This window comes from Crocuta crocuta, unplaced genomic scaffold, assembly GCF_008692635.1.
Source record: "Crocuta crocuta isolate KB4526 unplaced genomic scaffold, BGI_CrCroc_1.0 scaffold334, whole genome shotgun sequence".
NCBI classification, from domain to species: domain Eukaryota; kingdom Metazoa; phylum Chordata; class Mammalia; order Carnivora; family Hyaenidae; genus Crocuta; species Crocuta crocuta.
This window is the reverse complement of record NW_027533260.1, coordinates 3,888,133-3,899,899: the sequence shown is the minus strand read 5'-3', so window position 1 is coordinate 3,899,899 and position 11,767 is coordinate 3,888,133. Positions and strand designations below refer to the sequence as shown.

General features: G+C 45.6%; 1 protein-coding gene across 2 annotated transcripts in view; it reads left to right on the top strand.

Moving 5' to 3' along the window:
- SAE1 (SUMO1 activating enzyme subunit 1) overlaps positions 1-11,767 on the top strand; it is a 75,369-nt gene that overhangs the window by 15,411 nt on the left and 48,191 nt on the right. The window contains exons 3-5 of one of the 2 annotated variants that reach the window (XM_077747191.1): positions 5,460-5,633; positions 7,689-7,831; positions 10,273-10,372. In XM_077747191.1, the coding sequence (XP_077603317.1) occupies positions 5,460-5,633; positions 7,689-7,831; positions 10,273-10,372 (417 nt within the window). The remainder of the gene's footprint in view (positions 1-5,459; positions 5,634-7,688; positions 7,832-10,272; positions 10,373-11,767) is intronic. The other variant, XM_077747192.1, reaches the window with a different exon arrangement.

Here is an 11,767-nt window from a genome sequence, read left to right as displayed (position 1 = left end):
AGAGAGAGAGAGACAGCGTGAGCAGGGGAGGGTCAGAGAGAGAGGGAGTCACAGACTGAAACAGGCTCCAGGCTCTGAGCTGGCAGTCAGCACAGAGCCCGATGCGGGGCCCGAACCCACGAACCGCGAGATCATGACCTAAGCGAAAGTCGGACGCTTAACCGACTAAGCCACCCAGGCGCCCCTAATAAAATCTTTTAACAGAAGCTTTAGGGGCACCTGGGTGGCTCAGTTGGTTATGTGTTCGACTTTGGCTCAGGTCATGATCTCGTGGTTTGTGAGTTCTGGCCCGTGTTGGCCTCTCTGCTGGTCAGCGCAGAGAGGGCTTCGGACCCTCTGTCCCCCTCTCTCACTGCCCTTCCCCTGCCCACGCTCTTACTCCCTCAGCAATAAAGAAAAAAACAATCTCTAAAGATTGTGTCATCACATGATACTTATTTGTGTCTTTACTTACAGGCAACAAATAGAGGGGTCTTGTTTCGTACTAAGTAACTAGCACACACACAGGCATAGGCTCTGTGGAAGAAGGTAAATTTTCATGAAAAATTTAAAACATTTATTTTGAGAGAGAGAGTGAGAGAGAATGCACGTGCACGTGCTCATAACGGTGGGGCAGAGAGAGTGGGAGAGAGAATCCTAGGCTGGCTCTGCACTTGATCCCATGATCTGTGAGCTTGTGACCTGAGCCAAAATCAAGTCGGCCGCTTAACCCACAGAGCCACTGAGGTGCCCCCCAAATAAAATTTTTTCAAGCTCATCTTGTTTGGGTTTTAGGAGAAAGATAATACCCGGATTTTTTTTTTTAATTGTCTTGCATTGAAGAGACGTGGGTTAGCCCACTTAATATCACAGTCACAAATTGATTTTTGACTTGAATTCAAAACCTTCTAAGGAAAGAAAATTCCTACAAGCAAACTGCCAGATTATTAAGTCTGAACATTTGCCTTTTTGACATTTCCCCAACCACAGTGCCCCCTGGAGGTATCTGGAGGGAGAGTTTGTTTGCGAGGAAGGAGGGTTTCTGAATGTGGAGGCCCTTGGTGTGGCAAAGTGGGACCAGGTCGGGATGGTGACTTCCTCATCTGGTTGGGAGTGCCTGAGAATGGGGAACCATGCTGTCACTGTCTCAGTTCAGTGACAGGTGCCACCAGTGTTGCAGTGACCAGGCCGACCTTTCTCCCTTCCCTCTCTGCTTTGAGGACTTACAGGGCTCTCTGCCTGCCTTCCATTGCCAAGCCTAACTCTTCTGACTGGTTTTCTAGGCCCAACACAGTGGTTCTCAGTCCCATATTGGGGGGATGGGTTGTTCTCTGAGTGAGGCTAAAAGTCAGGGAGGGTTGAGAACTACTGGCTTCGTATAACCTGCGCCCAGTCAACTTACCCAGCCTGACTTCCACCTCATACGTTTAGCGGTTCATGGACACTCACTCTTTGGTTGGTGGTTCTGCCCTTGCTTGTGCTTTTTTCCCCTGACTGGGAACATCTCAGGGACACCATGCTACAATGTGCAAAAGCTTGGAATTATGCAGGTTTGGGCTCAAATCCTACCTCTTCAAGCTGAGTTAAGTCTCTTAACCTCTCAGAGACTCTGCTTGCTCGTCTATTAAACTTTTTTTTTGTCTTTAATTAATTTATTTTTTTTAGTAATCTCTGTACCCAGTGTAGGGCTTGAATTCACAACCCTGAGATTAAAAGTCTCATGTTCTACCGACTCAGCCAGCCAGGCACCCCTCAGTTTGTTCATCAAGGACATTAATTCCTGCCCTACAGAGGTTTTCATCTTATGTATATCAGCAAACATGCAAAAGTACTTGCTGGCTGCCCTGAAGCATTCTAGATCCGTGTGATCCAAAGATGCACAAGATTTGGTTCCCAGTCTTAGGGTTTAGTTCAGAAAGAGCAGCCTACCCGACTCAGGTTGTGGTAGGAGGAGACGAACGGCTTCTTGGAGCTGTGATCTTAGTTGAGGCTTAAAGAACAAGTAGACATTTCTCAAGTTGAGGGACTGTATTTTAGGCAGGAAACATTAGCAGTGGCACAGAACAGCACGGTAGAAATAGAATATACGAAGCAGTGCTATTTGGTGTTTATTTAGAATATGAAGCCCAAAGTGGTGGGGGTGGATACAGGCTGCAGGTGAGATCCAAATCATGAAGAGCCTGTTAGTTAGCCTTGCTGCAAGCTTGTACTCAGTCCTCTAGGTGGTGAGGATTTCATTAAAGAGTTTCACATATGGCACGGGTGACCTGGTCAATTTTGGGCTCTTTATAGATCACTAGCTACTGTTTATAATTGGTACAAGATCTGAGGCAGAACATCACTTAGGTAGAAGGCTGCTTTAGCAGTTTAGGTGAGAGATGAGAAGAGCCTGAGTAACAGCACAGTGAGAGAAATGGCAGGAGGCACACCGAGGTGAAAATGCTAGAAGCTAGAATCAGTAGGCTTGGATGTGGGAGCGTAGGGAAGGCAAGGAATCACTGCCGCAGTGGGTGCTTCCTCAAGGTGCTGGGCACTCTTCTAGGAACAGTAATTGTAGTACCTCGGTCCTCACAGGTCCTCACAACGACTCTGAGATGCAGAGATCATCATCCCTATTTTACAGATAAGAGAATTAGGAAAGGGAAGTGAATTGCTAGCCCACCCAAGGGCACAGTAGTTGCTCTGACCAGGACCCAGGCAGTCTGACTCTTTGTAGAGCCCATGGTCTTAGCCACCTCAGCAGGTGGCTGCTCTCAGGGAAATATAAAGGGTGTAAAGACTGGGTTCCTGGCTCAGGTGACTGTATGGATAGTTGGTAGGCCCATCAATAGACACAAAAAAAAAAAAAAAAAAAAAAAAAAAAAGGTAGAATATGAAGGGCCTATGGACTTAACCCCGGAAGAAATATCTGGTGGGCAGTTTAATATAAAACTCAGATGGATCAGGAAGCAATCTGTACCAGTAAGAACAAAAGAAGCAGTGAGCATGGAGCTACGACAAGTGGAAAGATGAGTGATTCTGAGATGGAATCCTGGGGACGCCACACCCAAGAGGGCCCATGGGAAGATTGGGTGTCTGGTGGGGGAGGAGCAGAGTAGCACTGATAGAGTGATTAGTCAGTGGACTGTTTTTATTAACCTCATTTTGCATGTGATTCCCATGTACTCACTTGCTTAAAGTCACACAGTTAAGTAAGTGGTTAAGCCAAAAATTTGAATGCAGCCTGAATTATTCCAGAGCCTTGCTCTTAACCACTATGATGTACAGTCTCTCAGTGCATAATGAGATCCCTGAAGAAGCAGGACAGGAAGGGTCAAGGAGACTGTTAGAGGGCTGGCCTTGAAAGGGAGGAGGACCAGCTCCTTTCCTTGGAGGAAAGGTAGTAAGGGCAAGTATGTGCTCTGGATAGTTGGCCAGAGGAGTGGAGGGATATTACTTGTATTGAATCCAGTCTTAATGAAGGTAGCAAGGTCATATTGGAGATTAATGGTGAAATTAGATGCTTGATGTGTAAAGAACAGCTCTGTGAACAGTATGGAGTCTGTAACCTTGCTGGCAGCTGTCAGGTGGTTGTATTATCTGGCTTTAAGGCTCTCCTCTGCCGACATCCAGCCTTGTGGGTGAGACCCTCCCTTGGCTCCAGCCCCACTCTTCTCTCCTTTATGAATTTTAATTGAATTTAAGAGTTCATTTCAAGCATTTTTTTTTTAATGTTTATTTTTGAGAGAGAGAGAGAGAGAGAGAGAGACCTAGCACGAGTGGGGAGGCTGCGGCAGAGAGAGAGGGAGACACAGAATCTGAACCAGGCTTCAGGCTCTGAGCTGTCAGCACAGAGCCCAATGCGGGCTCAAACTCACAAACTAAGATCATGACCTGAGCTGAAGTCGGATGCTTAGCCAACTGACCACCCAGGCGCCCCACATTTCAAGCATTCTTTTTTTTTTTTAAAGAGAGAGAGAGATAGCATGAGCAGAGGAGGGTCAGAGAGAGAAAGGGAGACACAGAATTTGAAGACAGGCTCCAGGCTCTGAGCTAGCGAATTTGAAGACAGGCTCCAGGCTCTGAGCTAGCTGTCAGCACAGAGCCCGACGTGGGGCTCGAACCCGTAAACTGTGAGATCATGACCTGAGCTGAAGTTGGATGCTTAACCGACTAAGCCACCTCAAGGATTCTTAATTGTGTTTGATTTTTACTCTGGTGGATGATTTTATTTATTCATTCATTTATTCATTCATTTATAGAGCTTACTTATTTTTAGTAACTACACCCAAACATGAGACTTGAACTCAGGACCCTGAGATCAAGAGCTGCATGTTTTGTTTTGTTTTGTTTTTCCCTAGGATAGAGAGAGAGAGAGACAGCATGAGCAGCGGAGGGTCAGAGAGAGAGGGAGACACAGACTCTGAAACAGGCTCCAGGCTCTGAGCCGGCAGTTAGCACAGAGCCTGACGCGGGGCTCGCACCCACGAGCCGCGAGATCATGACCTAAGTGAAAGTTGGACGCTTAACCGACTAAGTCACCCAGGCGCCCCGTGCTGCATGTTCTTTAGACTGAGCCAGTCAGATGCCCCTCACTGGTCTGATTTTTAAAAAAATTTTTTTAAAGGTTTATTTATTTTGAGATAGAGCAAGAACAAGTAGGGGAGGGGCAGAGAGAGGAGAGAGAGAGAAAGAGAATCCCAAGCAGGCTCTGTGCTGTCATTGTGGAGCCCCATGTGGGGCTTGATCTCAAAACTGTGAGCTCATGACCTGAGATGAAATCGAGTGTCACATGGTTAACCTACTGAGCCACCCAGGTGCCCCTCACTGGTCTGATTTTAAACCAATCTTAGGCAGGGACTACATCCTTTAAACTACTATTGTTTGTCTAGAAGTATCCTTAAAGTTGGACACATAGTAAGTATTTGGTAAATTCTTAGCACTGATAATTGTGTCATTTTATTGGCAATTACAACTGGAAGTGGAAGGAGTGGACTTTCTGTTTAGAGTGAATTTTCTTTACAAACACTAGGGGGTGCTCTTTAACTATCAGTGCCAAGTAAAAAAAGTTAAATGTCACTACTTGAAAACCTCTGAAGGATTGAGTGTATGGCATGTACATTAGGCAGATTCCTGCCAGAACGGTAATACAACTAAATTGAGCTATTTTAGTTATGCTTTAAAATGGAAGGGTTCGGGGGCGCCTGGGTGGCTTAGTCGGTTAAGCGTCCGACTTTCGCTTAGGTCATGATCTCGCGGTTTGTGGGTTCGAGCCCCGCGTCGGGCTCTGTGCTGACTGCCAGCTCGGAGCCTGGAGCCTGTTTCAGTCTGTGACTCCCTCTCTCTCTGACCCTCCCCTGCTCACGCTGTCTCTCTCTCTCTCCTAGAAATAAATAAAAATATTAAAAAAAAAAATAAATAAATAAAATGGAAGGGTTCGTTGTCTTTGAACATTTGTTTTCCCCCCAAAATTCAAGCATTAAAGAAAGTACTATTCCTAGGTATCTCCAGAAGACCCCGGAGCACACTTCCTGGTCCGTACTGGGTCTGTCGGCCGAAATAGGGCCGAAGCCTCTTTGGAGCGAGCCCAGAATCTCAACCCCATGGTGGATGTGAAAGTGGACACTGAGAATATAGAAAAGAAACCGGAGTCATTTTTCACTCAGTTCGATGCTGTAAGTTTCATAAAGGGTGTAAAATCTTGAGGCCTAGTACATTGTCTTTGTAGTTTCAGGTGTTGTAGTGCCTTAGTGTGTGTGCTTTATTTGCAGGTTACCTTTCCACATGGAATGTGTTGGTAGGTAGATCCAGTCTGTTGGATCTGCTGTGGCTCTTTGTGATTTGCTGTCTGCTGGTTTCTTCTTTGGGCATATGTTCCCTTAGACCAGGTTTCATCATTGATGTTCTGTGTTCCTTCCAGAATCTTTGCACATAGCCTTGGTACGTTTTATTGCAAATGTTTTCTCCTGAAAACAAGTTGGTGGTTAATTTCTGTAGTAGAGGCCTTTTTTTTTTTCTTTTCTTTTTGTTAGAAATACCAAACCACAGCTTGTGTTTTGTCTTTAAAAAAGAGCACACCTGATCCTGGTCCGTGTCTGTCTCTTTCACACGCCACTTTGACCACATTGCCGTGGATAACGAGACAAATTCACTAGTCGTAAGCCAAATGAGGCATATCCAGCCTCATTTGGTTTCACTGCCAGATCTGTGGAGAGGTGAAAGGATAAGTTCAGTTCGGATCCAGCGTCTGTGACCTCTTAGACATGGTTCCCTGGACCCAGGAAAGGCTAAACAAATGTTGGATAACCATGAAATAGTCACAGATGATCTACTTGTTTTTTTAAACGAAAGGCCCATTACTCGAGAGGTTAGGATTTGGGTTGGGTAGTTTGTTTTTCCGCATTGTTATATTTCATATGTGCATCTGTTGAGATATGTGCTTGGAATGACAGATCATCTGTGCGTTTTGTCTTCCTTTTTTTTTTTAATTCATTCTATCTTGTATCTTCCAAGTATTGGAACATTTACTGTTTGGACTGTCTGGACTGTCTTCTCTTCATTTCTTTATCCATAGTAACCACATTTAGTTAATTCTAGCTGCCCTTCGAATTTCTAGCACCTAGAGAGAGAGGGTTTCTTATAACGGAAGCACCGGCCCAGTTGCTTGTATACAGCCTGTGCACGGGCGAGGTGACTGCCTCATTGGGCCGTGTCTGACTGGTCCTCGGAGGCTTTACACTCACTTTTGACTCTGCACGGTGGTTCCCTTTGGTCACTTGATTGCGTGTTCTGCCGTGGCCGTCTTGCCTTGTAGATGTGGTTTTCCCCTTAGGTGGCCGCATCCTTTGAGTGACCCCAGAGGCACCCAGATCTGTGGGCTGCTTCGGTCTTCAGGTGGCCAGACAGCAGCAAAGAGGGTCTGTCAGATGAAAATATCCTAATGTAACAACTTCTCCAGCTTCCTAGGTTTAGAAGAGAACGTGGAATTTGGAACTTGTTTTCATGGCGCTTCTCACAGTTTCTTCTGAAAAGATGGTGTTTTATGTAGTAAAGCTTTGCTATTTCCAGTGCCTCATCTTACTGGAACACAGTCTAGGGGCCTCAGAGAAACACTGATGATTCCAGTGAGTGAATCACCAGTTCATTGTCGGTGTCTGAATGGAAGATCACTTGGTGTGTAACCTTTTCTTTTGTCCTCAGATTCAGATAAAGTTTCACTTGGAAAACTGTGGAAAAATAATCTCGATGGGGCTTATCTTTTTTAACATATCAATCAAAAGAAGGGGGGAAATGCCCTCATATTTAAATGTGACCTTTGGGTTACTTAAAACTGGTGTCCCTTCTTGTGATAGCTTATTCAGATTTTAATTAAGTAATTTAGAAATAACTTACACTAAATTGTTACTGTTTTTTTCCACTTCGTGGAAACAAGATGTGGTTTGTTTATGTTTACAGAATAGGGGAAATCAGTTCATTGAATGGCTTTTACTTTCTAGCTAACCCTGTTCTGGTTTGCTTGCAGAAAGCGGGGGTCTTCCCATTTACATTTCTCCTGAAAGCTGTAGCTTGTCTTTTGTCTTCTAACCATAGGTTCCGAAGAACCTGTTCTGCCACTTCGCTGCTGGCCTGAGACGCGCCCAGAGAGACTGCTCATTAAGATTTATGTAGACATCAGGGCAGTGATTCACACTTTGCAAAACTCACACCCAGCGAATTCTTTCTTTCTGCAGGTTTGTCTGACTTGCTGCTCCAGGGATGTCATAGTTAAAGTTGACCAGATCTGTCACAAAAATAGCATCAAGTTTTTTACAGGAGACGTTTTTGGCTACCATGGATACACATTTGCCAATCTTGGAGAGCATGAATTCGTAGAGTAAGTTTTGGGAGAGGAGGGGAGAACATAACATTAAAAAAAATAAATAAAGTTTTATTCACTGGGGGGAAACAGCCCATCTAAGGAAGGTATTCTTAAAATATTCAGGAACCAGTTCATGACCAGCTTACTGATTATACAGGTTGTGTGTTCAGAATTATAGGAGATGTGGCCTCTGCCTTCCGAAATCATGTTCTGATCTAAATCCTAAAGAAAGCAGAGTTCTTAAGTCAGTCAGAGTATACCACGTGGGATTTGACGAGCCTGGACTTCAGGTGGTGACCACACCCCTCCTGCGTAGGGGAGGAGGCTTGGATTGTCTTTCTCAGTTTCGGCTTCTGTGTTTTCAGGTTGATAGTAAAGTTGAGTACAGAGTAGTCAGGTGGGTAACTCGAGGCGCACTCAGCCAGAGTCTACCTGGGAAAACTCCAAAGGCCAGACAGTGTTTTGGTGGGACAGATGGACCTCATCCTCTCATTTTGAATATCAAGGTTGCAGACCGTGGCAGTTCTCACCTGACGGGACCTGCAGTGGGGTTTGAACTTGCAGCTTCTAGATGAGAGATGGCAGATGATACCAGTGTGGTAAAACGCTGTGGTAGGTGTTTGGCTGTTGTTTCTTATATGTCCCTTGCTAATAAGAGGTAAAGAAAGACCCTGTGTGGTAGGTGAAGCTTCCTACCAAGAATCAAGTACTGCCTTCTTTTTTTTTTTTTTTTTTAAATTTTTTTTAAAATGTTTTTTTATTTATTTCTAGGAGAGAGAGAGAGACAGCGTGAGCAGGGGAGGGTCAGAGAGAGGGAGTCACAGACTGAAACAGGCTCCAGGCTCTGAGCTGGCAGTCAGCACAGGGCCCGACGCGGGGCCCAAACCCACGAACCGCGAGATCATGACCTAAGCGAAAGTCGGATGCTTAACCGACTAAGCCACCCAGGCGCCCCAAGTACTGCCTTCTTTTGTTCAGCTTAGAAAAATCACTGAAATTTCTCTGGTCTGTAAGTTTCTTTCTTTTTTGTTTTGTTTTGTTTTTTCCTTTTTTTTTTTTTTGAGAGAGAGAAACAGCGTTAGTGGGGGAGGAGCAGGTAGAAAGGGAGACACAGAATCTGAAGTGGACTCCAGGCTCTGAGCTGTCTGCACAGAGCCTGACACGGGGCTCAAACCCACAAACTGTGAGATCATGACCTGAGCTGAAGTCGGACGCCCAACCGACTGAGCCACCCAGGGGCCCCTTCCTTTTTTTAAGTTAAAAACAAAGTATTTCTGTAGTTTAGAGAGAGAGAGAGAGCACAAACTGAAGAGAGGGACAGGGGGAAAGAGAGAATCTTAAGCTGGCTTCAAGCTTAGCGTGGAGCCCACTGCAGGGTTCAGTCCCATGACCCTGGGATCATGACCTGAGCTGAAATCAGAGTTCGACATTCAACCGACTGAGGCCCCCAGTCACCCCTGGTCTGCAAGTGTCTTGAGTGTAAAATCAAGATAAGGGAAGGACAGACATGTTCAAGATTTCTCATAACTTTGGCATTTTATGGCTTTCAGGAACTCTGGTTCTTTTGGCACACTATAAATAGGGAAGTTAGAGTAGAGAAAAGCAGGCCAGGTTGTTTTAATATGAGCTCCCCATGGTAGAGGGGAGGAATGAAGTTTGGCTCTTTATTGCATGATTCAAGCGAAATTTATAAAGCTTATTGAGAACTTGCTATGTGCTAGGCAGCGTGTGCTAAGCAATTTATTACTGTCTTTTTTTTTTTTTAAGTTTATTTATTTATTTTGAGAGAGAGAGTGCACAAGCAGGAGAGGGTCAGAGACTCCCAAGAGAGAGAGAATCCCAAGCAGACTCCATGCTGACAGCACAGAGCCCAATGCGGGGCTCGATCTCACTGACTTTGAGATCATGACCTGAGCCAAAACTAATAGTCTGGCGCTCAATCGACTAACCTACCCAGATGCCCCTGTTCTTTCTTTCTTCCTTTCTTTCTTTTAATTTTTAACTTTAAAAAAAAAAAAAATTTATTTCTGAGAGAGAGAGAGACAGACAGTGGGAGTAGGGGAGGATCAGAGAGAGAGGGAGACACAGAATCTGAAGCAGGCTCCAGGCTCTGAGCTAGCTCTCAGCACGGAGCCCGATGTGGGGCTCGAACCCACGAACCACGAGATCATGACCTGAGCTGAGTTGGACGCTTAACCGACTGAGTCACCCAGGTGCCCTACACCACTCTTATTTCTTGTCTTACAGTAATTCTGTCAGGGATTGTTACTCCCACGTAGTAGGTAACTTATTTATTAGGTTTGGCCACTCTGGGATTTGAATCCACCCAGATCTGCCTGACACCAAAGCTTTTGCTCTTAATCACCATCCTGTTCTGTGAGCTGAGGATGCTCTTTTTGTTCTAATGGCATGATTCAGAGAGTAGAACTCAATTCCCTCCCTTTGTGACCCTCTAGGGAGAAAACCAAAGTTGCCAAAGTTAGTCAAGGGGTAGAAGATGGACCTGATACCAAGAGAGCGAAACTTGATTCATCTGAAACAACTATGGTCAAAAAGGTACGTGTACTCTGAAGGGGTCAAAGGTCAGAAACCTTGGAGCCTCGTAGGGGACAGGCAGTTACATCTGCACGCAGGGGAAGCAAGCATGTAGTCTTGAAGGGGGAGGAGTGGTCTGGACAACCCCGGCTGGTGCTTAGTGCCAGCCAGCTCTTGCCATGAACGAGTAGGGACCCGGTGATGCGGAGTATGAATTCTTCACAGAATTGGAAATGTATGTTTCTTATAGGCTCTGCCCCAAACTTTTAGTTCTTATTTTTTTTAATTTCTCTTTTTTTTTTTTTTCATATTTTTATTTATTTCTAGGAGAGAGAGAGACAGCATGAGCAGGGGAGGGTCAGAGAGAGAGGGAGATACAGACTCTAAAACAGGCTCCAGGCTCTGAGCTGGTAGTCAGCACAGAGCCCGACGCGGGGCTCGAACCCACGAACCGTGAGATCATGACCTAAGCGAAAGTCGGACGCTTAACCGACTAAGCCACCCAGACGCCCCTAGTTTTTTAAATTTCTCTTAATGTTTGTTTATTACTGAGAGAGAGAGACAGAGTACAAGCATGGGAGGGGCAGAGAGAGGGAGAGACACAGAATGTGAAGGAGGCTCTAGGGTCTGAGCTGTCAGCACAGAGTCTGACGCGGGGTTCGAACTTGCAAACCAGGAGATCGTGACTTGAGCTGGAGTTGGATGCTTAACCGACTTAAGCCCCCCAGGCACCCCTGACCCAGACTTTTAAATACTGACAGTCTGTTCACCTTGGTTTGAATGTTGTTCTTTCACTCCATGGAGGCTAGAGGAAACATGCCTGCGGGACTGGCTTGGTGTGCGGCCCCATTTGGGCCTTGAGTATCTGGTGCAGGATCAGAACCACGATTCTTGAGCAAAGGCCATTCCTTTTGCATAAAATAAAGGGTTTTTGAATAGTTAAATAATTTAGGAAGGTCCTGCCTAAGTGAGCAGGAAGATACCTTAGGCTTGAATTGCATATGCTTTGCCTTTTTACGGTGAAATGTTTGGGGTTGTCTTTCCACCAGATAACCTTTTAAGAAGAAAGCCTCAGTGTTGACAAGTGCTATTATCCGGTGTGTGTTTTTTGCCTTTAATCTGGTTCGCGCAGTAGTTTAAATGCATCTTATGGAGAGAGGAGGGGCAGGGACTTGGAAGGGAGATGATCTCTGCAGCTAGCGTTGGGAGCCTAGACGGGAGCCATGCGATGGGGGAGACGAGACAGAAGGGGCCGGACTTGGTCTTGTGGAGCTGAGGAAGGACCCGACCGAGCCCATATTTACTCTTTGCTTTGTAGTTTGAAATGTTGAGAGAGAAAAACAGCTGGTCGGAGCTTCTCTGACAGCAGGTGGGGGGGGGGATCTGGGAGGGGAGAGAGCACAAGAGAGACTGCAG